The 26,903-nt window shown below is 39.0% G+C and overlaps 1 protein-coding gene across 1 annotated transcript in view; it reads left to right on the top strand.

Moving 5' to 3' along the window:
• The window catches only part of AXDND1 (axonemal dynein light chain domain containing 1), a 98,536-nt gene that overhangs the window by 37,852 nt on the left and 33,781 nt on the right, over positions 1–26,903 (top strand). Inside the window, exons 11-17 of the mRNA XM_021682863.1 lie at positions 11,681–11,801; positions 13,548–13,649; positions 14,715–14,878; positions 16,387–16,459; positions 18,739–18,973; positions 23,079–23,280; positions 24,095–24,188. Coding sequence (XP_021538538.1) covers positions 11,681–11,801; positions 13,548–13,649; positions 14,715–14,878; positions 16,387–16,459; positions 18,739–18,973; positions 23,079–23,280; positions 24,095–24,188 — 991 coding nt within the window. The remainder of the gene's footprint in view (positions 1–11,680; positions 11,802–13,547; positions 13,650–14,714; positions 14,879–16,386; positions 16,460–18,738; positions 18,974–23,078; positions 23,281–24,094; positions 24,189–26,903) is intronic.

Here is a 26,903-nt window from a genome sequence, read left to right as displayed (position 1 = left end):
TCCATCCGTCTTTACAGTTCTATGTGGTTTCAGTATGATCTATTAAAATTTGACTCCAATAATGTCATTTCTCTGCTCAAAATTCTGTAGTAGCTCCCCATCTTAGAGTAAAGGGCCATGTTTTTAAAAAATGGTTTACAAGACTCATCCTACCGGGATTTCTCTGACTTCTCCTACTTTATTCAGACTTGCGGCCTTTGTGCTGTTCTTGAACATACCAGACAGGCTCCCACTTGGGGCCTGGAATCCTCTTCTCCCTCCCCGCCCCCAGAGAGCTGCTAGCTTCCTCGCTCCTTCCTTTGGATCTTTGCTCATCCCCCTCCATTTAAAACACAATATATTTTGTGCTCTCAATCTCCTTTCCCTGATGATTTTTATCTATTGCACTGTCACTACTTAGTATGTTTTACTTTTTTATTTGTTGATTATCTCTTCCAACTAAACTTTATAAGGGCAAAGTTTTGTTTTGTTTTGAATAGTGCCTGGCATATAGTAGGCACTAAACAGATATTTGTTGAATGAATTAATCACTTCTTTTGTGCTAATGTCCATTATAAGAACATCTAAAGCCAGAGAGAAAGGGAAGGAAATGGAGAAAGTCTGAAGTACGATGGGTTTTGTGTGTGTGTGTGATTAGAAATTTTTACTAATATTTTTAAAAATAATAACTGATTATTTTATTGACAATTAGGAAAATAGAAACAAGTAAGGAAAAAAAGCACCCATAATTCTTTCTCTCAGAGGTAAACACTATTAATATTTTCATATATTTTTCTTTTATCGACTTCTATGTATTTTTTATATAAACGAGATCAAACTGAATATATAATTTTACCGTTTGGGTTATCTCATGTTACAAACATGAAAAATTTTCCCATGTACCAAAATACTAACAACAACAAGATCTTTAATTAGTTGCAGAGCATTTTCATCATAGAGCTATATCATATATTTTATGTGACCAATACCTTATTATTGGACATGAGGTTATTTCTGAATTTTTTTCCTTTGCTATTATAAGCAAGGGTCATTGATTCTCTTTTTAAAATCACTGTCTGGGGTGCCTGGGTGGCTCAATCAGTTAAGTGTCCAACTCTTGATCTCAGCTTAGGTATTGATCTTGGTGTTGTGATTTCAGGTCCTGCACTGGGCTCTATGATGGGTGTGGAGCCTATCTGAAAAAAAAAAAATAAGCATCTTACTTTCAGGTAGTAATGTGCACAAATTGTAAGGGTATATAACTTGTTGAATTTTCATATGTGTATTCACCTATGTGACACCTGGGGTGATTAATTTTTATTAGGTACTCTGGACAAGTGGAAGTCTCCAAAAAGAAGCCTTTCAAGAACTGATGCTGGTGGTTCTTGGCTTTCACCAAAATTAGAAGAATTCTATGTCACAGGCCTTTAATTCTTTAAAAAAAAAAAAAATATATATATACACACACACACACACACACACACATATATTTATTTAAATACAATTAATTAACATATAGTGTATTAGTTTCAGAGATAGAGTTCAGTGATTCATCAGTTGTATATAACAGCCAGTGTTCATTACATCACACGCCCTCCTTAATGTTCATCACCCAGTTACCCCATCCCCACAACCACTCCCCTCCTGCAATCCTCAGTTTGTTTCCTATGATTAATGGTCTCTTATGGTTTGTTTCCCTCTCTGGTTTCATCTTGTTTTATTTTTCCCTCCCTTCCTCTATGCTCCTTTGTTTTGTTTCTCAAATTCCATATATGAGTGAAATCATAGGATAATTGTCTTTCTCTGATTGACTTATTTTGCTTAGCATGATACCCTCTAGTTCCATCTATGTTGTTGCAAATGGAAAGATTTCATTTTTTGATGGCTTCATAATATTCCATTGTATATATACATATATACCACATCTTTTTTATCCATTCATCTGTCAAGGGACATCTGGGCTCTTTCCATAGTTTGGCTATTGTGGACATTGCTGCTATAAACATAGGGAGGCAGGTGCCCCTTCGGATCACTACATTTGTATCTTTGGGGTAAATACCCAGTAGTACAATTGCTGGGTCATAGGGTAGTTCTATTTTGAACTTTTTGAGGAACCTCCATACTGTTTTCCAGAGTGGCTGCACCAGCTTACATTCCCATCAACAGTGTAGGAGGGTTCCCCTTTCTCAGCATCCTCACCAATGTTTATGGTTTCCTGAGTTGTTCATTTTAGCCATTCTGACTAGTGTGAGGTGATATCTCATTGTGGTTTTAATTAGTATTTCCCTGATGCCGAGCAATGTTGGGCATTTTTTTTTAAAAGATTTTATTTATTTATTTGACAGAGAGAGACACAGCGAGAGAGGAAATACAAGCAGGGGGAGTGGGAGAGGGAGAAGCAGGCTTCCCGCTGAGCAGGTAGCCCAATGCGGGGCTCGATCCCAGGACCCTGGGATCATGACCTGAGTCGAAGGCAGACGCCTAACGACTGAGCCACCCAGGCGCCCCAATGTTGGGCATTTTTTCATGTGTCTGTTGGCCATTTTGATGTCTTCTTTGGAGAAATTTCTGTTCATGTCTTCTGCCCATTTCTTGATTGGATTATTTGTTCTTTGGGTGTTGAGTTTGATAAGTTCTTTTTTTTTGAATTTCTGCTCTTTATTTTTTACTATTTTTTTTTATTCTTATGTTAATCCCCATACATTACATCATTAGTTTTAGATGAAGTGTTCCATGATTCATTGTTTGTGCATAACACCCAGTGCTACATGCAGAACGTGCCCTCCTCAGTACCCACCACCAGGCTAACCCATCCTCCCACCCCCCTCCCCTCTAGAACCCTGTTTGTTTTTCAGAGTCCATCGTCTCTCATGGTTCGTCTACCCCTCCGATTTCCCCCGCTTCATTCTTCCCCTCCCGCTACCTTCTTCTTCTTTTTTTTTCTTAACATATATTGCTTTATTTGTTTCAGAGGTACAGATCTGAGATTCAACAGTCTTGCACAATTCACAGCGCTTACCAGAGCACATACCCTCCCCAGTGTCTATCACCCAGTCACCCCATCCTTCCCACCCCACCCCCCACTCCAGCAACCCTCAGTTTGTTTCCTGAGATTAAGAATTCCTCATATCAGTGAGGTCATATGATACATGTCTTTCTCTGTTTGACTTATTTCACTCAACATAATACCCTCCAGTTCCATCCACGTCGTTGCAAATGGCAAGATCTCATTCCTTTTGATGGCTGCATAATATTCCATTGTATATATATACCACATCTTCTTTATCCATTCATCTGTTGATGGACATCTTGGCTCTTTCCACAGTTTGGCTATTGTGGACATTGCTGCTATAAACATCGGGGTGCACGTACCCCTTCGGATCCCTACTTTTGTATCTTTGGGGTAAATACCCAGTAGTGCAATTGCTGGATCATATGGTAGCTCTATTTTCAACTTTTTGAGGAACCTCCATACAGTTTTCCAGAGTGGCTGCACCAGCTTGCATTCCCACCAACAGTGTAGGAGGGTTCCCCTTTCTCCGCATCCCCGCCAACATCTGTCATTTCCTGACTTGTTAATTTTAGCCATTCTGACAGGTATGAGGTGGTATCTCATTGAGGTTTTGATTTGGATTTCCCTGATGCCGAGTGATATTGAGCACTTTTTCATGTGTCTGTTGGCCATTTGGATGTCTTCTTTGGAAAAATGTCTGTTCATGTCTTCTGCCCATTTCTTGATTGGATTCTTTGTTCTTTGGGTGTTGAGTTTGATGAGTTCTTTATAGATTTTGGATACTAGCCCTTTATCTGATATGTCATTTGCAAATATCTTCTCCCATTCTGTTGGTTGTCTTTTGGTTTTGTTGACTGTTTCCTTTGCTTTGCAAAAGCTTTTTATCTTGATGAAGTCCCAATAGTTCATTTTTGCCCTTGCCTCCCTTGCCTTTGGCGATGTTTCTAGGAAGAAGTTGCTTCGGCTGAGGTCAAAGAGGTTGCTGCCTGTGTTCTCCTTTAGGATTTGGATGGACTCCTGTCTCACATTGAGGTCTTTCAACCATTTGGAGTCTATTTTTGTGTGTGGTGTAAGGAAATGGTCCAGTTTCATTCTTCTGCATGTGGCTATCCAATTTTCCCAACACCATTTGTTGAAGAGACTGTCTTTGTTCCATTGGACATTCTTTCCTGCTTTGTCAAAGATGAGTTGACCATAGAGTTGAGGGTCCATTTCTGGGCTCTCTGTTCTGTTCCATTGATCTATGTGTCTGTTTTTGTGCCAGTACCATGCTGTCTTGATGATGACAGCTTTGTAATAGAGCTGGAAGTCCGGAATTGTGATGCCGCCGGCTTTGCTTTTCTTTTTCAACATTCCTCTGGCTATGCGGGGTCTTTTCTGGTTCCATACAAATTTTAGGATTATTTGTTCCATTTCTTTGAAAAAAGTGGATGGTATTTTGATGGGGATTGCATTGAATGTGTAGATTGCTCTAGGTAGCATTGACATCTTCACAATATTTGTTCTTCCAATCCATGAGCATGGAACGTTTTTCCATTTCTTTGTGTCTTCCTCAATTTCTTTCATGAGTATTTTATAGTTTTCTGAGTACAGATCCTTTGTCTCTTTGGTTAGATTTATTCCTAGGTATCTTATGGTTTTGGGTGCAATTGTAAATGGGATCGACTCCTTAATTTCTCTTTCTTCTGTCTTGTTGTTGGTGTATAGGAATGCCACTGACTTCTGTGCATTGATTTTATATCCTGCCACTTGACTGAATTCCTGTATGAGTTCTAGCAGTTTTGGGGTGGAGTCTTTTGGGTTTTCCACATAAAGTATCATATCATCTGCAAAGAGTGAGAGTTTGACTTCTTCCTTGCCAATTTGGATGCCTTTGATTTCTTTTTGTTGTCTGATTGCTGTGGCTAGGACTTCCAATACTATGTTGAATAGCAGTGGTGATAGTGGACATCCCTGCCGCGTTCCTGACCTTAGGGGGAAAGCTCTCAGTTTTTCCCCATTGAGAATGATATTCGCTGTAGGTTTTTCATAGATGGCTTTTATGATATTGAGGTATGTACCCTCTATGCCTATACTCTGAAGAGTTTTGATCAAGAAAGGATGCTGTACTTTGTCAAATGCTTTTTCTGCATCTGTTGAGAGGATCATATGATTCTTGTTCTTTCTTTGGTTAATGTATTGTATCACATTGATTGATTTGCGGATGTTGAACCAACCTTGCAGCCCAGGGATAAATCCCACTTGGTCATGGTGAATAATCCTTTTAATGTACTGTTGGATCCTATTGGCTAGTATTTTGGTGAGAATTTTTGCATCCATGTTCATCAGGGATATTGGTCTGTAATTCTCCTTTTTGATGGGGTCTTTGTCTGGTTTTGGGATCAAGGTAATGCTGGCCTCATAAAATGAGTTGGGAAGTTTTCCTTCCATTTCTATTTTTTGGAACAGTTTCAGAAGAATAGGTATTAATTCTTCTTGAAATGTTTGGTAGAATTCCCCTGGGAAGCCATCTGGCCCTGGGCTTTTGTTTGTTGGGAGATTTTTGATGACTGCTTCAATTTCCTTAGTGGTTATAGGTCTGTTCAGGTTTTCTATTTCATCCTGGTTCAGTTTTGGTAGTTGGTACATCTCTAGGAATGCATCCATTTCTTCCAGGTTATTTAATTTGCTGGCATAGAGTTGCTCATAATATGTTCTTATAATTGTTTGTATTTCTTTGGTGTTGGTTGTGATCTCTCCTCTTTCATTCATGATTTTGTTGATGTGGGTCATTTCTCTTCTCTTTTTGATAAGTCTGGCCAGGGGTTTATCAATCTTGTTAATTCTTTCAAAGAACCAGCTCCTAGTTTCGTTGATCTGTTCTACTGTTCTTTTAGTTTCTATTTCATTGATTTCTGCTCTGATCTTTATTATTTCTCTTCTCCTGCTGGGTTTAGGCTTTATTTGCTGTTCTTTCTCCAGCTCCTTTAGGTGTAGGGTTAGGTTGTGTACTTGAGACCTTTCTTGCTTCTTGAGAAAGGCTTGTATTGCTATATACTTTCCTCTTAGGACTGCCTTTGCTGCATCCCAAAGATTTTGAATAGTTGTGTTTTCATTTTCATTGGTTTCCATGTATTTTTTTAATTCTTCTTTAATTTCCTGGTTGACCCATTCGTTCTTCAGTAGGATGCTCTTTAGCCTCCATGTATTTGAGTTCTTTCTGACTTTTGTCTTGTGATTGAGCTCTAGTTTCAAAGCATTGTGGTCTGAAAATAGGCAGGGAATGATTCCAATCTTTTGGTACCGGTTGAGACCTGATTTATGACCGAGGATGTGATCTATTCTGGAGAATGTTCCATGGGCACTAGAGAAGAATGTGTATTCCGTTGCTTTGGGGTGGAATGTTCTGAATATGTCTGTAAAGTCCATTTGGTCCAGTGTGTCATTTAAAGTCTTTATTTCCTTGTTGATCTTTTGCTTAGACGATCTGTCCATTTCAGTGAGGGGGGTGTTAAAGTCCCCCACTATTATTGTATTGTTGTCGATGTGTTTCTTTGCTTTTGTTATTAATTGCCTTATATAATTGGCTGCTCCCATGTTAGGGGCATAGATATTTACAATTGTTAGATCTTCTTGTTGGATAGATCCTTTAAGTATGATATAGTGTCCTTTCTCATCTCTTATTACAGTCTTTGGTTTAAAATCTAATTTGTCTGATATAAGGATTGCCACCCCAGCTTTCTTTTGGTGTCCATTAGCATGGTAAATGGTTTTCCACCCCCTCACTTTCAATCTGGGGCTGTCTTTGGGTCGAAAATGAGTCTCTTGCAGACAGCATATCGATGGGTCTTGTTTTTTAATCCAGTCTGATAGCCTGTGTCTTTTGATTGGGGCATTGAGCCCATTTACATTCAGGGTAACTATTGAAAGATAGGAATTTAGTGCCATTGTATTGCCTGTAAGGTGACTGTTACCGTATATTGTCTGTGTTCCTTTCTGGTCTATGTTGCTTTTGGGGTCTCTCTTTGCTTAGAGGACTCCTTTCAAGATTTCCTGTAGGGCTGGTTTTGTGTTTGCAAATTCCTTTAGTTTTTGTTTGTCCTGGAAGCTTTTTATCTCTCCTTCAATTTTCAATGACAGCCTAGCTGGATATAGTATTCTTGGCTGCATATTTTTCTCGTTTAGTGCTCTGAATATATCCTGCCAGTCCTTTCTGGCCTGCCAGGTCTCTGTGGATAGGTCTGTTGCCAATCTAATGTTTCTACCCTTGTAGGTTACATATCTCTTCTCCCGAGCTGCTTTCAGGATTTTCTCTTTGTCTATGAGACTCGTAAGTTTTACTATTAGATGTCGGGGTGTTGACCTATTTTTATTGATTTTGAGAGGGGTTCTCTGTGCTTCCTGGATTTTGATGCCTGTTTCCTTCCCCAAATTAGGGAAGTTCTCTGCTATAATTTGCTCCATTATACCTTCTGCCCCTCTCTCTCTTTCTTCTTCTTCTGGGACCCCAATTATTCTAATGTTGTTTCGTCTTATGGTATCGCTTATCTCTCGAATTCTGCCCTCGTGATCCAGTAGTTGTTTATCTCTCTTTTTCTCAGCTTCTTTATTTTCCATCATTTCATCTTCTATATTACTGATTCTCTCTTCTGCCTCATTTATTCTAGCAGTTAGCGCCCCCATTTTTGATTGCACCTCATTAATAACCTTTTTGATTTCTACTTGGTTGGATTTTAGTTCTTTTACTTCTCCAGAAAGGGTTTCTCTAATAACTTCCATATTTTTTTCAAGCCCAGCTAGTATCTTTAAAGTGATGATTCTGAACTCTAGATCTGACATCGTACTAATGTCCGTATTGAGTAGGTCCCTGGCAGTCGGTACTACCTCTTGTTCTTTTTGTTGAGGTGATTTTTTCCGTCTTGTCATTTTGTGCAGAGGAGAATAGATTAATGAGAGAACAAAATGCTAGCAGAGTAACAACGTCCCCAGAAAATATACTCTAAACAAATCAGAAAAAACCTGAAGCAGTGGGAAAAGAAAGGGAAAGAGAGAAAAAAGAAAAAGAAAAAAAAGAAAAAGATAAAGATAAAAACAAAAACAAACAAACCAAAACAACAACAACAAAAAAACCAGAATGTGATCAAATATGATCAGTGCCACACACTAGATTTGGGGTGTATTTTGGTCTTTTAGAAGAAAGTGCCTCCCAAAATTTTAAAGAAAGAAAAACTTATATATGTACAAAAATAAGGGTTGATATGATGAAGGGATGGAATATGACTGTAAAGATGGAAATTATAAAAAATTTTATAAAAGGAATTGATAAGAAGTTGTTTGAAAAAAGAAAGAAGAGGATTTAAAAAAGAAAAAAAAAGGGAGAGGATGTGATCAGGCAGGGGAATAGAAAACACCATATACTAGAGATTTAGGGTATATTTTGATCTGTTAGAAGAAACTATCTCAAAATTTTAAAGAGAGAAGAACTTATATATATATAAGCCAAAAATACGGGTAACTACTATGAAGGGATAGAATATGACTCTAAAAATGAAAAATAAAAATGTTTTTTTTTTTTTTAAAAAAAAGGGATTGATAAGATGTTGGTTGAAAAAGGGAAAAAGAAAAATTCAAAAAGAAAAAAAAAAAGAAAAAAAGACAGTTAAAAAAAAAATTAACTTTGAAAGACTACAGAATCATGGTAAAAAAGCCATGAATTCTATGTGCAGTAGTCCCCTAGAGCTGGAGTTCTGCCGTTCTCATTGATGGGTAAACTTGGTCTTGGCTGGCTGTTCTTGCTGATCTTCTGGGGAGGGGCCTGTTGCCGTGGTTTCCAAATGTCTTTGCTGGAGGCAGAATTGCCCCGCCCTTGCCCCCTCCCAGCTAAGTAATCTGCTGGGGTTTGCTCTCCGGGGCTTTTGTTCCCTGCGAGCTTTCCGTACAGCTTTGGAGGCGGAGAGTGAAAATGGCGGCCTCCCAATCTCCGCCGCGGAGGAGCCGAGAACTCGGGCCCCGCTTCTAAGTGAGCCCCCAGAGAAAAGCCGTCAGTCACTCCCGTCTCCCCGGTCTCCAGCCGCACTCCGTGCTCACCCGGCCTGTGACCGCGCGTTTCTATCTCTGGCACCCGACCCCGGGGTGGAGTCTCCAAACCCAGCAGATCCCTGCAGCGCACTCCCGTGCGGCTCCTCCCAGGGGAGGAAGGTGAGTCTCCCCGGATCTGCCGCTTGTTGGGTCCCTGCTGGAGGAGCAGGGGCCCGACTGTGCCGCGGATCACGGTTTATGGCAACCCCGAGCTGAGAGCCCGCGCCTGGGCTCCGCCTCTGCAGCCGGGTTCCCTGCTCCGATACCTGGGAGCTCTGCCACACTCAGGCACCCCCGGTCTTTCTGTGACCCATGGGTCCTGAGACCACACTGTCCCGGAGGGTTCCACCCCCCCGCTTAGCCACCAGAGTGACGTCCCTTGGCGGAGCAGACTTTTAAAAGTTCCGATTTTGTGCTCCGCGGCTCTATCACTTGCCAGAAGCGGCCGCCGGAGGCCCCTCCCCCGCCGTCTATCCTCCCGAATATCGCCTCGGATTCACTTCTCCGCACGTCCTACCTTCCAGAAAGTGGTCGCTTTTCTGATGAGAGAGTTGTTGCTCTTCTTTTCTTCGATCTCCTGTTGAGTTTGTAGGTGTTCAGAATGGTTTGATCCCTATCCAGCTGAATTCCTGAGACCAGACGAAATCCAGGTCTCCTACTCCTCCGCCATCTTGCTCCGCCCCGAGTTTGATAAGTTCTTTATAGATTTTGGATACTAGCCCTTTATCTGATAAGGCATTTGCAAATATTTTCTGCCATTCTGTCAGTTGTCTTGATTTTAACTTTCCTTTACTGTACAAAAGCTTTTTATCTTGATGAACTACCAATAGTTCATTTTTGCCTTTGTTTCTTTTGCCTTTGGAGACGCGTCTAGCAAGAAGTTGCTGTGGCCAAGGTCACAGAGATTGCTGCCTGTGTTCTCCTTTAGGATTTTGATGGATTCCTGTCTCACATTTAGGTCTTTCAACCATTTTGAGTCTATTTTTGTGTATGGTGTAAGGAAATGGTTCAGTTTCCTTCTCCTGTATGTGGCTGTCCAGTTTTCCCAACACCATTTGTTGAAGAGACTGTCTTTTTTCCATTGGATAGTCTTTACTGCTTTGTCAAAGATGAGTTGACCATAGAGTTGAGGGTCCATTTCTGGGCTCTCTATTCTGTTCCATTGATCTATGTGTCTGTTTCTGTGCCAGTACCATACGGTCTTGATGATGACAGCTTCGTAATAGAGCTTGAAGTCCAGAATTGTGATGCCACCAGCTTTGCTTTTCTTTTTCAACATTCCTTTGGCTATTTGGGGTCTTTTCTGGTTCCATACAAATTTTACGATTATTAGTTCCAGCTCTGTGAAAAAAACTTGATGGTATTTTGATAGGGATTGCATTGAATGTATAGATTGCTCTGGGAAGCATAGACATTTTAACAATATTTGTTCTTGGGGCACCTGGGTGGTTCAGTTGGTTAAGTGTCTGCCTTCGGCTCAGGTCATGATCCCAGGGTCCTGGGATCGAGCCCCATGTCAGGCTCCTTGGTCAGCAGGGAGCCTGCTTCTCCCTCTGCCTCTCCCCACCCCCACGCCCCCCACTCATGCTTGTGTGCACGCGCTCTCTCTCTCAAATAAATCTCAAATAAATAAAATCTTAAAAAAAAAACAAAACCCACAATATTTGTTCTTCCAATCCATGAGCATGGAACGTTTTTCCATTTCTTTGTGTCTTCCTCAATTTCTTTGATGAGTATTCTATAGTTTTCTGAGTACAGATCCTTTGCCTCTTTGGTGAGGTTTATTCCTAGGTATCTTATGGTTTTTGGTGCAATTGTAAATGGGATCCACTCCTTAATTTTTCTTTCTTCTGTCTCATTGTTAGTGTATAGAAGTGCAACTGATTTCTGTGCATTGATTTTATATCCTGCCACTTTGCTGAATTCCTGTAATGGGCCTTTAATTCTTGTAGCAAAGTTAATATTCCTTGGGAGGAGGTGTTTCAAATGGCTTGTGAAATGCTACCCCTTTACAACTTCTTTGTTTGTATTCAATCTCAGAAGCACTTTTAATTCTAATTTAATTCTAAGCTTCAGTTTAAGTTGGAAGGAAAAGGTATATTCTGGTAAACATGAAGAAAAGATAGTTAAGAAAAAGGTACTTACTTGATTATACTTAATCTTTAGTTGGTTGGTAGAGAATTTCTTTAAATCATATTAATTATATATAATTTAAAAGTATAGTGGCTCATAATTACTGGGCTTTGTGTCTTTAATAAAGAATCCTAATTTTATTTTGTATTCAGATTTTTCAAATTAGATATACTGCTGTTATTCTATTGCAATACCATGTTGTGAAAATTCTAGTGAATAAACAATATGAAGAAAAGCATTTAGAGCAAGGAACAATATATTGAATTTTTTACTTTAAGACTTTTGTAAGATTTATACATGAAATGTGACTATTTTTTCTTCTATTTCACTGGGTACCAGCAATTATGCCATAATTACTTTATGATGAATTTTAAAAGAACAAATTGCCTATTTTAGAACAAAGTTGTTGTTTTTTAATGTCCAGTATCATAACAATTATCCAATAAATGTGACTTCTCAAAAACAAAGTCTGTATATACTTTTTAATTTTCCTTTTAGGATTGTAGAAGAATACCATGACTTATACACATTGCAAAGAGGAAGGATGGAGAGTGATATTAAACAGTTAATGGCAGAAAGAGATCTCTGGAGCTCAGCCACATATGAATTGGCCCTAAAGGTTGGCTCATCTGGAATCATAACTCAGACTTCTTTTTTGACTGAATAAAGTTTTGTTTTACAATTTTCAGTAATCTAGACAAAAATTTTAAAAATGAGAATGTATATTTAATTTATGAATAATGTAGCTATTATGGGCCTTACAAAAAGGAAGTTACATTTTTTTCTTTTGTTTCTTCTCTATTAAGTACTTCTCTATTGCCCAGTTAAGGGCTCTTTTTCTCACCAGAATCTATGAAGTATGAGCAAGAATTCTTTTTCTGTTGTTTGTGAACATGTTAAAACTTTCAAGTTAGGGGCACCTGGGTGGCTCAGTCGTTAAGCATCTGCCTTCGGCTCGGGTCATGATCCCAGGGTCCTGGGATCGAGTCCCACATCGGGCTCCCTGCTCGGCAGGGAGGCCTGCTTCTCCCTCTCCCACTCCCCCTGCTTGTGTTCCTGCTCTCGCTGTCTCTCTCTCTGTCAAATAAATAAATAAAATCTTTAAAAAAAAAAAAACTTTCAAGTTAAATTTATACTAATAATAAAATAGGAAAAATTGTTTGTATTTTTTCACACAGTGTAACAATATTAGGATTATATGACTTTGGTTCTATTACCTTGGCATCTAAGATGACAAATGAGTTAAAATATGGCAGTCTGTGGGCCACTAATGTAATACTTTAGGGAAATAGCATAGTCCCACAATATTCTATGTTTTTGAAATGTTTGCTGGTTGGTTGCCTATTCTCACACCTGGGACTTGGTGTTTATTAAGTATTAACAGCAAATTATGACCCTCAACAGATTCAAACTTCTGTCTCATTTTCTCTGGAATAGTCAGATCTCATCTAGGATATAATGTTTCATCCGATGCAGAATTTTAAAATGACATGTCAAGAGGAAACAATCATGCAGTAAATGTATAATATATTTTTAGAGCTAGGCCTGTTCAATAGGAATAAGAAGACGACAAGTGAGTTTCTTCACTCTGGAAGTATTTAAACAATAGAGAACTGACCCCTTGTAGTGGTTTCTGTGGAAAAATACCTTGAATTGGTGGAGGCTTTGTGTTAGCTCATCTCTAAAGGCCCTTCCGACAGGAAATGAATGACAGCTAGAATGTCACCTCCCTAAAAAAAAGACTTTGTTTCTTTTGTTCATGGCAATACGCACAGTGTCTAGAACAGTCATTCATTGAATGACTATATAATTGATTCAGGATACCAGTGGTTCTCAAAGTATGATCCAAGGACCCCCTGGGGATACATGAGACCCTTTCATGAGGTGAAAACTATTTCATCATAATATTAAGACGTTATTTACCTTTTTTTCACTCTCATTTGCACATGAGTGCATAAAAATACCATTTATGTTAATGTATAATGGATTTATTGTTACGTTTAAGTGAATTAACAAATACATATTTTAAATAATTTCAGTTTTAAGTTTCAATACAGTGACTGTCGAATAGATTTAATGCATATAAATGAAAGTTCTTTGGAGTCTTCACTAATTTTTAAGAGTATAAAAGGGTTTTGAGATCAGGTTGCTTAAGAACCTCTGCTATATACTTCAGTTAGATTCCAGTTTAGAAGGTTTAGAAAACATGAGTTTATGATTCAAATTAGCTCATGATTTAAACAAGAAATTGTGATTGAATTAATGATTCAATGAAAAATTGATATTTGAAATTGGTTTGGGTTTAATAAATCACAGTGGTTTATTAATGTTTTAGATTCCTCATTTTAGTACTTTCTTCAAATAGGCAATTGAAAAAAATAGAGTCATATTGGCTAAAAGACTTTACCTCAATGAAAAAGGTTGGAATAAATATGCTAAGCATTTCATCATACTGCTGTCAACCAAGGTAAAGCTCAATTTACTTATGTTATGAGAAAAGAGACTCTAGCCTTTGAGGGTTTAAGAAGCCTTTGCTAAGTTTATAAATTTTAAATATAGTTTTGTGTTTGTGTTTTATTGTGAGCAGAATGAAGAATCTAAGGAAATGTGAATAAATGCTTTTCTTTATATTTGTCTTCTAGCCTAATTAAAGCAATTAAGCAATTTATCTAAGTTAATAATACTGCAAATGTTATTTATAGACTTATTCTATTTGTTAGTATTTAAATTAAAAAAATGTAAGTAGCTATGTTCATTGAAATAGTGGTATTCTTGATGCATTTTATGCAATTTTATGCAAAAATTCAATGAGCACACTTGGTTGAAAAGGAGAGGTGGCGTTTAGTGTGTTTCTAGAGTCGTACCATTTACACTAGTCATTTCATACTTTTTTTTTAAGATTTTATTTATTTGTCAGAGAGAGCATAAGCGGGGGGAGCAGCAGGTAGAGGGAGAAGCAGGCTCCCCGCCGAGCAGGGAGCCCGATGCGGGACTCGATCCCAGGACCCTGGGGGGTCATGACCTGGGCCGGGGGCAGCCGCTTAACTGACTGAGCCACCCAGGCATCCCTCATTTCATTCTTATAGCAATTCTGTGAGATATGTATTAAGGTCTTTATTTTGTAGATAAGAAAAATTAATCCCAATAAATTGAATAACATCCGTAAGGTTACATAGCCAGTAATTGGCTAGGATTCACATTTGGTTTTGTTTGGCTTTGAAATTCCTGTCCTTTCCAATGTACCACACTACCTCCCATGAAAGTCCTGTGGGGAAACTGGGCTCATGTTGCAAAGGAAAAATATCTTGTTTCCAATATTTTATGTACCATGGAAAATTCACCAGCAAAGGAACTGTGTGGTGTTACTGATGATATTTTGAAAGAGAAATATCTTCTCAATTTTGATCCATTTTCTATGGATGTCTCTAGTATTATGATATTAATACACTAATTAATTTTATTAGTGTATGCTAATAAGTATTTGTTATGTGAATAAGTGAATGAGTGGTTTGATTCCATGCATATTATCTAGGACACTGCAGACCTTGCACTATTGCAGAAGTTGACACAGAAATGGAGAAGCTCAATGAATAGATTTAAAAAGGAAGTGGAACAAAATGAAGAGTCTACAAGGGAGAAATTACAAACTGTTAAGGATGGTCTTATCACATGGCAGGAGTTCTTCAGAAATGATGGGTGGGTCTACAAGAATCTTGTTTTTGATTATACTGTGTCATGTCTGATAACTCAATCCAATTCTTTCTCTCTTTTTCTCTGCCTCTCTTTTCTGTTGTGATGACTCTAACGTTGATTTGGTCAGGCAACTAACAGCCCTTCCAAGGCTGCAGTCCTGCTAGGGGCTTGAGTGGTTTTGTGGTTTCTGGTGCTAACCACCTCTGTGGTCCATCCTGCTCCTTCTACCCACCTGCTGCTGCCTCCATTCTGTTCAGCTGTTTTACTTTTCTCTCCTCTCCTCTTCTCTTCTCCTTCTCTTCTCTTCTCTCTTGTTAAAATCACGTCAACTTATGTCATTATTACTGGAGCCCCTGAATATCTAGATCCATCTGCAGATTCTGTAACATAGTGCATATGCAGAGAAATAGAATCAATGGGTGGCCATTATAAGGTGATTTATTTGGATTGGATATTATACTTTGTAACAATTAGAGAAATCTGACAGTGGACAAGCTGCCTATAAAGTAGTTAAGTCAAGGTGGGATGATTAAATCGCAGCCAAAGTTAGTGGGAATCTGGACTTTGAATGCAGGCTTGATTCAGTGATTTCTAAGGTTTTTAATTACTTTAAGATGCTTTGTCTGTTGAGGAAACATGTTTAGGTACCATTTCCATTTCAAATTGAGGACGATGGTTTCAGTTTTTCAGATCCTCTAAGGTTTCCGAGTTAGCAGAGTTGGAAGTTCCGGAAGCTGAAGCTGGTACATATCCAAGCTGTTGGCTGCTGCCATCCCTGTTTCTACTGTTTGTTGACTCTTAGCTGAGAGGGGAGCTGAGGTGGGACAGGGGTTCTTATTTCTCTTTCTCTTCAGAACCTTTTATCAAGAGCTTTCTCCTTGGGCGCCTGGGTGGCTCAGTTGGTTAAGCGACTGCCTTCGGCTCAGGTCATGATCCTGGAGTCCCTGGATCGAGTCCCGCATCGGGCTCCCTGCTCGGCAGGGAGTCTGCTTCTCCCTCTGACCCTCCCCCCTCTCATGTGCTCTCTCTCATTCTCTCTCTCTCAAATAAATAAATAAAATCTTTAAAAAAAAAAAAAAAAAGAGCTTTCTCCTTGTGAGACTTCAGAGATACTAAAGGAAACTTTCTTACCAAAAGTTGGGCCTCTTGACCTAAATGTTGAGTCTTAATTATTTATTAGGCTTCCCTTCTATTTACAAATTGTTTTGTCTGCTGTATTCAACCGAATTGCTCTTAAGATGATCTAATTTTGGATGGCAAAGACCCAGAGACCACCCTTTTAATACTCTCATGGCCTCTGACCCTGTAACTTGATTGCTCAGGGCTGGTTGGAGCCTGAAATCATATTTATATTTGCAAATTTAAAGATGAATGCATATGAGGATGGAAGGCATGTTTGAAAATCATTCGGGAGAAACCTAATATTGTTCTATAGTATATGGATTCATGATTTTCTTTGTTTATACATTGTTCTGAGACCCTGCTCTTGCTCCTTTTCCTTTTTCCAATAGAAAAGACATTTCATCTCCTAGTAAAGAAAACATATTCGAATCCATTATTTCAGATTTCAAGCAGTGGCAAATGGTAAGACTTTATAATAAACCATTTGGTAATCAAAATGCCGTTTGTAAGCTTGCTACTCGTCACCTACAACTGAGTCACACCTCATCCTTCCAGAATGCCATACTGTGTTTTATGAAAGACAAAGAAAATAGCAAGATTCCAGGGGCTTTTAAAAACACACTTAAATATTTTATTTTCAGTTCTATTTTAGATTTTTGAGGCAAATAAATTTAGGCTGCCAGAAAAAAACTGGGAAAAGATACTTGGGTGGCAGTGAGGGTAGTTCTGATTCTCTCCTCTAAACGTCAGATATAAGTGACATTTGTGCCTCTCCTGTCCCTGCCTTCTCTCTTAAGGACAACTTGGACTTTTAAAATTCATAACATCTCTTTAAAACTTGTGGTACAGTATATACATAACATCACATTTACCGTCTTAGTCATTTTTCGGTGTACAGGTCAGGGGCATTAAGTACATTTACATCGTCGTGCACCCACCACCACCATCCATGTCCAGTATTTTTTCATCTTCTTAAACTGAAACTACCCGTGAAACAAGAACCCCCTCTATCCCCTCCTTCCCCAGCTCCTGGCAACCACCATTGTACTTTCTGTCCCTCTAAATTTGACTACGCTAGACATCGTATGTCTGGAATCACAGTATTTGTCCCTTTGTGATGGGCTTATTTCCTTCAGCATAATGTCCTTAAGGCTCATCTGTTTTGTTGCCTGTGTCAGGATTTCCTTCCTTTCAAAGGCTGAAGAATATACCACTGTAGGTGTTTACTACACTTTGTTTATTAATAACATCTTCTTAAAAGAGTTTGAGCTTTGAAAATAGCTTTCATTAATCAAATTACTATAATGTCATAGCAGTCTGACAAAGGAAAATATGTAAGATATTGAAATACCTCCAGGGGCGCCTGGGTGGCTCAGTCGTTAAGCGTCTGCCTTCGGCCCAGGTCATGATCCCAGGGTCCTGGGATCGAGCCCCTTGTTGGGCTCCCTGCTCTGCGGGGAGCCTGCTTCTCCCTCTGCCACTCCCCCTGCTTGTGTTCCCTCTCTCGCTGTGTCTCTCTCTGTCAAATAAATAAATAAATAAATAACATCTTTAAAAAAAAAAAAAGAAATACCTCCAAAGCGAGTATCAGACTCACAGCCTGGGTGAAGTCTCCTCCAGATCCCAAGGAAGCTGTTTTCTTGTCTTTTGGAATGACGGGAGCAGAATATTCTCAGAATTGATGTTTGTTGTCCTGTTTATATATAGCAGGTTTAGTGACTCTACTCTTTATCTGGTAATTTTGACACTGCATAGGTAAGATTGAAAAAAAATCATGCTGCTTTATTTCCTAGGGGTAATAATAATTCGCATTCATTAAGCACTTACGCTGTCAGGCTGAAGGTGCTTTCCACACAGTATGGTACTTATTCTTCACTGCAACCGCCGCATGCAGGTTTTATGATCCCCGTCTCGCAGATGCAAAAGGGAAGCTTAGAAATGTTAAGTCACTTGCCTAAGTTGTCTATAAATGGTAAGTGGTGGAGTCAGAATGAGTCCAGGTCTCTCCACCCCCAAAATCCTTGCCCTTAATTGCTCTGCTACATTGCTTCCCTGTACTGATTACTCTTTTTGAAGCATGGGTGATTTGTTTGCATTATCTGGGTCACAATTATGTAAATTGCACTTTATTATAGGACTTGGACTCTGGGCTAGACAAATAAAACACAATACATTCTAGCAACTTCCCCAGTCCAGTGGGGATCATGTAAACAGATATGTGATACCCTCACCAAAGCAGGTAGTAATTAAACATGCTCAGCTCTCTGGTCCTTATGTGCTTGTCATTCATTTTTACCCATATAGGATTTAATATAATTATTTTTAACTGGTAAAATATGGGTTATCTTATAGGATATTATACTGAATTTAAATTCACTTTAATTTTTTTAAAGATTTTATTTATTTGATAGAGAGCACAAGCAGGGGGAATGGCAGGCAGGGGGAGTGGGAGAAGCAGGCTCCCTGCTGAGCAGGGAGCCCAATGTGGGGCTCGATCCCAGAACCCTGGGATCATGACCTGAGCCGAAGGCAGATGCTTAACCGAATGAGCCACCCAGGTGCCCCCACTTTAATTTTAAAAATAAAATTATGTCACATGAAAAAAATTGTATGAACAAATAATAATAGGGCATATAACTCTAAAATAATTGGCAGTCATTGGGAAATAAGGATCTGGGTAGACTTTGATGAAATCATTAGTGAATAATAGTCTAATTTCCTCACCCCCTTTCATTCTCTAGATGTTGAATGAAGATAAAGACAAGTATACTGGGGATTTTCTAGTGTCAAAATATGATTCTCTCAAGATTATTAAACATTTACAAGAAAACTGGACAGATGTTGGGTTTGGGATATTGAATCGCCATAAAAGTATGGAGGGGGAGATGCCACCAGAGCAAGAGCACATGAAGGAAATTGTGAAAACCATAGGAAGACTCTACAAAGAATTTGAAATAAGAATAAATGGGGATAATGGTAAGAAAAAAACAATGATATGTTGCTTGACATTATAAAACATTTTAATAGTGACTATTGTTTGTAATACAATTAATATTTAAAATCTAAATAATGTTACATATGGTTTTAAAAATCAAGCAAAATAAAGCATTGAGCACTGCTTTTTTTTTTTTTTTTTTAAATCAGAGAGCGAGCACAAGCAGGGGGAGTGGCAGGCAGAGGAAGAAGCAGGCTCCTTGCTGAGCAGGGAGCCTGATGTGGGGCTCAGTCCCAGGACCTTAGGATCATGACCTGAGCCGAAGGCAGCCGCTTAACCAGCTGAACCACCCAGGCATCCCCGAGCACTGCTTTTTTGAGATGTAATTCATATGCAGTACAATTCCCCATTTAAAGTATATAATTTGATGATTTTTAGTACATGCACGGATTTGTGCCACCATTACCACAGTCAATTTTAGAATATTTTCATCAAAATAAACCTCAAAAGAAGCACTGTACCCATTAGCTATAGCCCTTTTGTCCTCCCATCCCAGACTTGCTGTCTCTGTAGATTTCTCTAGTCTGGACTTTCATATGAATGGAATTATATAGTATATGATGTTTTATGACTGACTTCTTTCACATAGCATAATGTTTTAAACGTTCACCTATGTTTTAGCATTTGTCAGTGCTCTGTTAATCTTTATGACGGAATAACATTCCATTGTATGTGTATATTGCATTTTGTTTATCATTTCATCCATTGATGGACATTTGTGTTGCTTCCACTTTTTTTTTTATTTGAGAGAGAGAGAGAGCATATGCTCGCATGAGCATAGTGAGGGGCAGAGGAGAGGGAGAAGCAGAGCAGGGAGCGTGACTTGGGGCTCGATCCCAGGACCCTGGGATCATGACTTGAGCTGAAGGCAGATGCTTTTTTTTTTTTTTTTTTAAAGATTTTTTTTATTTATTTGTGAGTGAGAGAATGAGAGAGAGAGAGAGAGAGAGCATGAGAGGGGGGAGTGTTGGAGGGAGAAGCCGACTTCCCACTGAGCAGGGAGCCCGATGTGGGACTTGATCCCGGGACTCCAGGATCATGACCTGAGCCAGAGGCAGACGCTTAACGACTGAGCCACTCAGGCACCCCAGGCCGGATCATTTTATTTTTATTTTATTTTTATTTTTTAAAAGATTTTTATTTATTTATTTGACAGAGAGAGACACAGCAAGAGAGGGAACACAAGCAGGGGGAATGGGAGATGGAGAAGCAGGCTTCCCGCTGAGCAGGGAGCCCGATGTGGGGCTCGATCCTAGGACCCTGGGATTATGACCTGAGCCAAAGGCAGACACTTAACGACTGAGCCACCCAGGCACCCCAAGGCCAGATCATTTTAAATACCCACCCCTAGTGTTTGAGGGCTTTGATTTTTCCACATCCTTGCCATCACTTGTTATCTGACTTTTGATTTTGATTCATGTTTTTCTGATGACTACTGATGTTGAGCATCTTTTTAAGGCTTATTAGCCATTTGTCTATCTTCTTTGGAGAAATGTCTATTCAGATCCTTTGTCCATGTTTTAATTGGGGTTTTTGTCTTTCTTCTATTGAGTTGTTAGAGTTCTTTATATACTCTAGATACAAGTGTTTTTTCAGATATATGAATTGTAAATATTTTCTCTTAATCTGTGGGCTGTTTTTTTTTTCATTTTTTTGATGGTGTCCTTTGCAGTGCAAAATTTTAAATTTTGATGAAGTCCAATTTATCTATTTTTTCTTTTTTTTGTTTGTGCTTTCAGTGCCATGTCTTTGAATCCTTTGCCAAATTTAAAGTCATGAAGTTTACCCCTAATATGCCCATCTAAGAGTTTTGTAGTTTTTGCTCTTATATTATGGTATTTCACCATTTTGAGTTAATTTTTGTATATAGTGTGAGGTAAAGGCTTCTTTTGCATGTGGATATCCAGTTATCCCACTACCATTTGCTAGAAAGACCATAGTTTCCACATTTAGTGGTCTTTGACACTCTTGTCAAAAATTAGTTGACCATAGATGTATGGATTTATTTCTGGAGTTTGAATTCTATTCCATTGATCTGGATGTCTGTCCTTGTGCCAGTACCAACTGTCTTGATTACTGTTGCTTTGTAGTAGATTGCTGCCTGTTTTCTTCTAGGAGTTTTATGGTTTCAGGTCTTACATTTATTCTTTAATCCATTTTGTGTTTATTTTTGTGCATGGTGTAAGACAGTGCTCCAATTTCATTCTTTTGCATGCAGCTGTCCAGTTTTCCCAGCACCATTTATCAAAGAGACTGTCTTTTCCCCATCATATATACTTGCCTCCTTTGTCATAGATTAATTGACCATATAAGCGTGGGTGTACTTCTTGGCTTTCTATTCTGCTCACAGTTAATTGTAAAGTCCATGCCTGATAATTTGGTACTATCTGGTTCTCTTATAGGTCTTCTTTTTTTATTGTCTGTATTTTGTCTTGACTCACAAGAGTCAATTCTTCTCATATTCTTTTTTTTTTTTTTTTTAAAGATTTTATTTATTTATTTGACAGAGACAGCGAGAGCAGGAACACAAGCAGGGGGAGTGGGAGAGGGAGAAGCAGGCTTCCCGCTGAGCCGGGAGCCCGATGTGGGACTCGATCCCAGGACCCTGGGATCATGACCTGAGCCGAAGGCAGTCGCTTAACCAACTGAGCCACCCAGGCGCCCTCTTCTCATATTCTTGACTGTTTCTTGATGTTGGACATTGTGTGTGAGAAACTCTAGAGATAATTTGAGACCCTGGATGATACTATATTTCATGAGAATGATGACTTTACTCACTGCATCATGTGTTACTTAAGAATCCTTCCCAGGTAGGTTGACTGGCTGGCTCAGTTAGTAGAGCATGTGACTCTTGATCTCAGGGTCATGAGTTCAAGCCCATGTTGGGCATGGAGCCTACTTAAAATTAAAAAAAAAAAGAATCCTTCCCAGTAAAGTGTTTAGGTAACCCTGGTCCATTGACTGGCACTGTTGTTCAATATAAAACTACTTCCATTGGGAAAACACAATCTTAATTATCTATAGCCTCAGTAATGTAGTTAGAGATAAGATGCTAATACTTTCCCATGAGAATATATAGTGGGCAGAGAAAAAATGAAGTAGTAAATGGTTTAAAATAAATGAGTAAGTCAAAATGATGAATGATAGTGAAATTAACAGATCAGTTTGAATACTCATAAGAGATCAAAGTTTACTGATGAAGGCAGTAAAATATTTTCATCAAGGACAAGAAAAAGTTTGCTTTTTAACTATTCCTCTTTATAAATCTCTAAGGTGGGAGCATTTCTTTTTTTTTTTTTTTAAGATTTTATTTATTTATTAGAGAGAGAGGGAAAACACAGAGGGAGAGTGAAAGGGAGAGGGGAGAAGCAGACTCCCTGCTGAGCAGAGAGCCTAATGTGGGACTCTATCCCAGGACCCTGGGATCATGACCTGAGCTGAAGGCAGATGCTTAACCGACTAGGCCACCCACGCATCCTTAAGATGGGAGCATTTCATCTCTTATTTTGCAAATGAGATAAGACAAAGGTATAGAGGGGGTAATTTGCCAATATTTTCACAGTGAATCGATCAAAGATTAGGATCCAGACTCAATCCTTGTTCAGACCAAAACTATAAGCTTCATGAAAACCTGAACAATGACCTAAAAAATGACTCAAATACTAGACTATTCTCATTTCTGTTATCAACTATCCTATAATCACAAAGAAGCTGTTTATCATCATTGTCTTCTTAACAGAATGACTAAGTGAATTAATGCCTATTATAGAAAACTGTAATTTGTAGTTTCTGAGTTTAATGCATTTGGTTCTCAGCTGAGAAGACAAGAAACTTAAGGGTATAAACTGTCATCAAAGAAATAAATAGTCCATCAGTCAGAACAGCACTGACTGCACCATGCTTATTCACTAAACATAAATGTTTAAGAACTATTCTTTGCAAGATTCTCTGCTAGGGCCTAAACTGTAGGATAATAAAAAGATGAAAAGAAGATATGCCCTATCCTTTAGTATTTTTGTAATTTATTATTGCAATGGTAGACTTACGAATACTTTTTAAAAGTTAGTACTTTTCTCACTTTTCTAGGTATTTCTAAAATTATTCCAAGTTTGGTTAGTTCTCTAGAATTCTGTTCTTTCAAGTTGGCAAATGTCCTGGAGTTTCCTGAAATGCTTCATGAAGAATGGGAAGGAGTTAATGAAAAAGTTAATGAAATGAAATCTCAGTTGGATGCATCAATAAACATTATTGGTACCGTTCCTCAGTATATGGATGTGGATTCTGGCCCGTAAGTTCCCACAGCTTTCTGCTGGATGGAAGGGAATCCCCACTTCTCAGCTGCATTTTCCCAGTACCTAGCCTCAGCAACAGGCAACTGGGGTCACATATAGAAGCCTTGGAATTCTTGTGCCTCCCAGGAAGAAAGCCCTCTGACTGGGAGCTGGAGGGTGAGGGAGGGAGTTCTGTGTTCTTGGCTGCAGCAGTCTAGAGTGGAGTTTCTGCCTCACTGAGCTGACAGCGGAAAGAGGAGGATAGTCTTGTTTTTAAATGCCATAGGATCTTGCCTTTTTTATTGAATTTTCATAGATTGTCTTGAAGACACGTTTCTTCAGTTGCTCTTTGTCCTTAGGACGTTTCTAGAGGCTTTCAGTGTTTTGGTTTTGTTTTGTTTTTAAAATAATTCTCACCAGCTTCACTGGGAGGGTGGATCAACTTTGCCTCTCACACTCTCACATTGGAAATTGATCTCTTGAGAATTTAAAAATTCACTCTTCTCATTTTGTGGTCTCACTGCCTAGAAGTGAATGTAAAGGGTATGAGTGTGAGTTTTTACAATAGAGAGCTAGCAATGAAGGTAAGATCTACGTTGTTCAAAGTGCATTATGCCAGTTGCTACCTGCCCACAGTTAGGAAGGCTGTGATAGTGAGTAAGCCATTCTACCAGGTAATTCAGGGCTTTGATTCCCCTTTCCCTGAATTCTCAAATAGTTGTCAACACCTACATTTCCTAGGCCCCGCCAAATAAAACCCTTTCTTTTAGCTGATAGACTTTTACACTCTAAGTATATCTTATATTTATTTTACTTGATTTTTTCCTTCAGGGTACTCCAAGCACAAATATTTAACATGATTCAACAGTGGCTTTTGAAGATAAGCAATGAGATGAACAATGGTAACATTGAACTTCAGCGCCATGTATGTACTTGTAGGGGTTTGTGAAATTATATTTTGCCTTGGCTGGGAGTTTTCTTCAAGGAAAGACTAGGTCATGCCCATCCAGCTGAAGCAGGAGGTTAGGAGGGCAAAATGGGAACTTTTGTGATATAATTACTCATGATTTGCAGGGATTTTTTTTTTTTTTTTTTAAGATTTTATTTATTTATTTGACAATGAGAGAGAGCATAAGCAGGGGGAGTGGCAGGCGGAGGGAGAGGGAGAAGCAGGCTCCCCGCTGAGCAGGGAGCCTGACGTGGGACTTGATCTCAGGACCCTGGGATCATGACCTGAGCCGAAGGCAGTTGCTTAACCAACTGAGCCACCCAGGCGCCCTGCAGGGATTTTTAAATGTAGTGTGTCCCTGCATTTGGAATGAAGTTTCAGAGATGATCAAAAGTTTCGAGTTCTAATTATTATCTTTGCTCTTTACTCAGTATACTGATTTTTTCCCCCTTAATAGTATTAATCTGGAATGTGAACATTTTAAGGATTTATGTTGGTGCTCCTGCCTGGCTGAAGGATGACAAAACATATTAAGAAGAAAGACAGGATGCCACAGTATTATTAGTCTATAATTTTTAGCACAAAACCTGTGAACTTCTTTTTTTTTAAGATTTATTTATTTATTTTATTTTATTTATTTTATTTTTTTTAAAGATTTTATTTATTTGCGAGAGAGAGAATGAGAGACAGAGAGCATGAGAGGGAGGAGGGTCAGAGGGAGAAGCAGACTCCCTGCTGAGCAGGGAGCCTGACGTGGGACTCGATCCCGGGACTCCGGGATCATGACCTGAGCCGAAGGCAGTCGCTTAACCAACTGAGCCACCCAGGCGCCCCTATTTATTTATTTTAGAGAGAGAGAGCACACATGAGCAGGGGGAGGGGCAGAGGGAGAGGGAGAGGGAGAGAGAATCTCAAGCAGACTCCCCACTGAGCACAGAACCAGATGTGGGGATGGATCTCACAGCCTGTGATCATGCCCTGAGCCCAAAATCAAGAGCCAGATGGTCAACCGATTGAGCCACCCAGGCGCCCCTGAACCTGTGGACTTCTTAACCAGCACAACATGAAATAATAATTTCCAAAGGCATAGTTTACTTCATTTACTCCTACTGCCTAGTCTTAATTATAATCTAGATTTACACAGGAATCTCTTATTATAATTAAACTTAGTATGCAAATATTTGATCTTACAAAATTGGTAAAATGAACTTAATTCACTTAAATATTGCTTAAATTAGGAATTTGAGGAGCGCCTGGGTGGCTCAGTTGGTTAAGCAGCTGCCTTCAGCTAAGGTCATAATCCCAGGGTCCTGGGATGGACCCCCATGACTGGCTCTCTGCTTGGTGGGGAGTCCGCTTCTCCGTCTGCCTCCTACCCCCACTCATGCTCTGTCTCTCTCGGTCTCTCTCTCTCTCTCAAATAAATAAATAAAATCTTTTTTTTAAAAAAAGGAATTTGAAAGGCAAAGACTGTGATGTTATATGGGAATTCTATTTACGAAGCATTACATTGTATCACAGTCTATGAACTGTGTTGTAAACATAGACACCAAGAGTTGAGGAGCAAATATATTAAGACTGGAAGAATGAATCCAGGGGATCCCCAGACTTAAGAGAAATTTCTATAACTTGGAAGACAACCAAAATTAAGAAAAAGGGTAGCATAGTATTGTCACATAATGAGACTCAATAAATACTTATTGAATGAAGTAAGGAAGAACATTCCAGCACTGTTGTCTTATGGTATTGTTACATTGACCCCTTCTTTGGTAAATACTCGGTTTACTGGAATCATTTACTCAATTTTTTTATATTATGGAATTCAGTCTTTATAACACAAGGTTATTTGGAAAGTAGCCATAGTATACCTCTATTTTAACACTACATTATGATATTATAATTGAAGTGTGTAGGAAACTGGCAAGATTATAAATTCCTTGAGGAACTGTGTATATCCATATTAACTGCTATAACTATTTAAAAATGAAAAAGTTTGCCTTTTTTCCACCCACCATTCATTTTCCTTTCTGATTCATTTTCTTACCTTCAGTTTTGTTTTGTTTTTTTTCTTTTACATCGTAACTCCATCTACTCTGTGCTGCTTGACAAGGTAAAACACTGATCTTCAAACCCTTTTCACCATGTGTCTCTATCAGCAAAAAAATCTTTGTCATTCCTAACTTACATGTATAAAACACATATAAACAGTGAAACAGGATGAGGTAAACAACATTTTTTTCCTTGAATAGCTTTTTTTAAAATTAATTTTACTTTATTATGTTATGTTATGTTAGTCACCGTACATTACATTATTAGTTTTTGATGTAGTGTTCCATGATGCATTGTTGTGTATAACACCCAGTGCTCCATTCAGTATGTGCCCCCCTTAATACCTATCACCGGGCTAATCTATCCCCCCACCCCCCTCCCCTCTAGAACCCTCAGTTTGTTTCTCAGAGTCCATAGTCTCTCATGGTTTGTCTCCCCCTCCGATTTCTGCCCCCCTCATTTTTCCCTTGCTACTATCTTTTTTTTTTTTTTAACATATAATGTATTATTTGTTTCAGAGGTACAGGTCTGTGATTCATCAGAATTACACAATTCACAGTGCTCACCATAGCACATACCCTCCCCAATGTCCATCACCCAGCCCCCCCCCCCCCCCCCCCCCCCCCCCCCCCCCCCCCCCCC

Source organism: Neomonachus schauinslandi, chromosome 6 (genome assembly GCF_002201575.2).
Source record: "Neomonachus schauinslandi chromosome 6, ASM220157v2, whole genome shotgun sequence".
Taxonomy (NCBI): Eukaryota; Metazoa; Chordata; class Mammalia; order Carnivora; family Phocidae; genus Neomonachus; species Neomonachus schauinslandi.
This window is presented reverse-complemented; position numbering and strand designations above follow the sequence as displayed.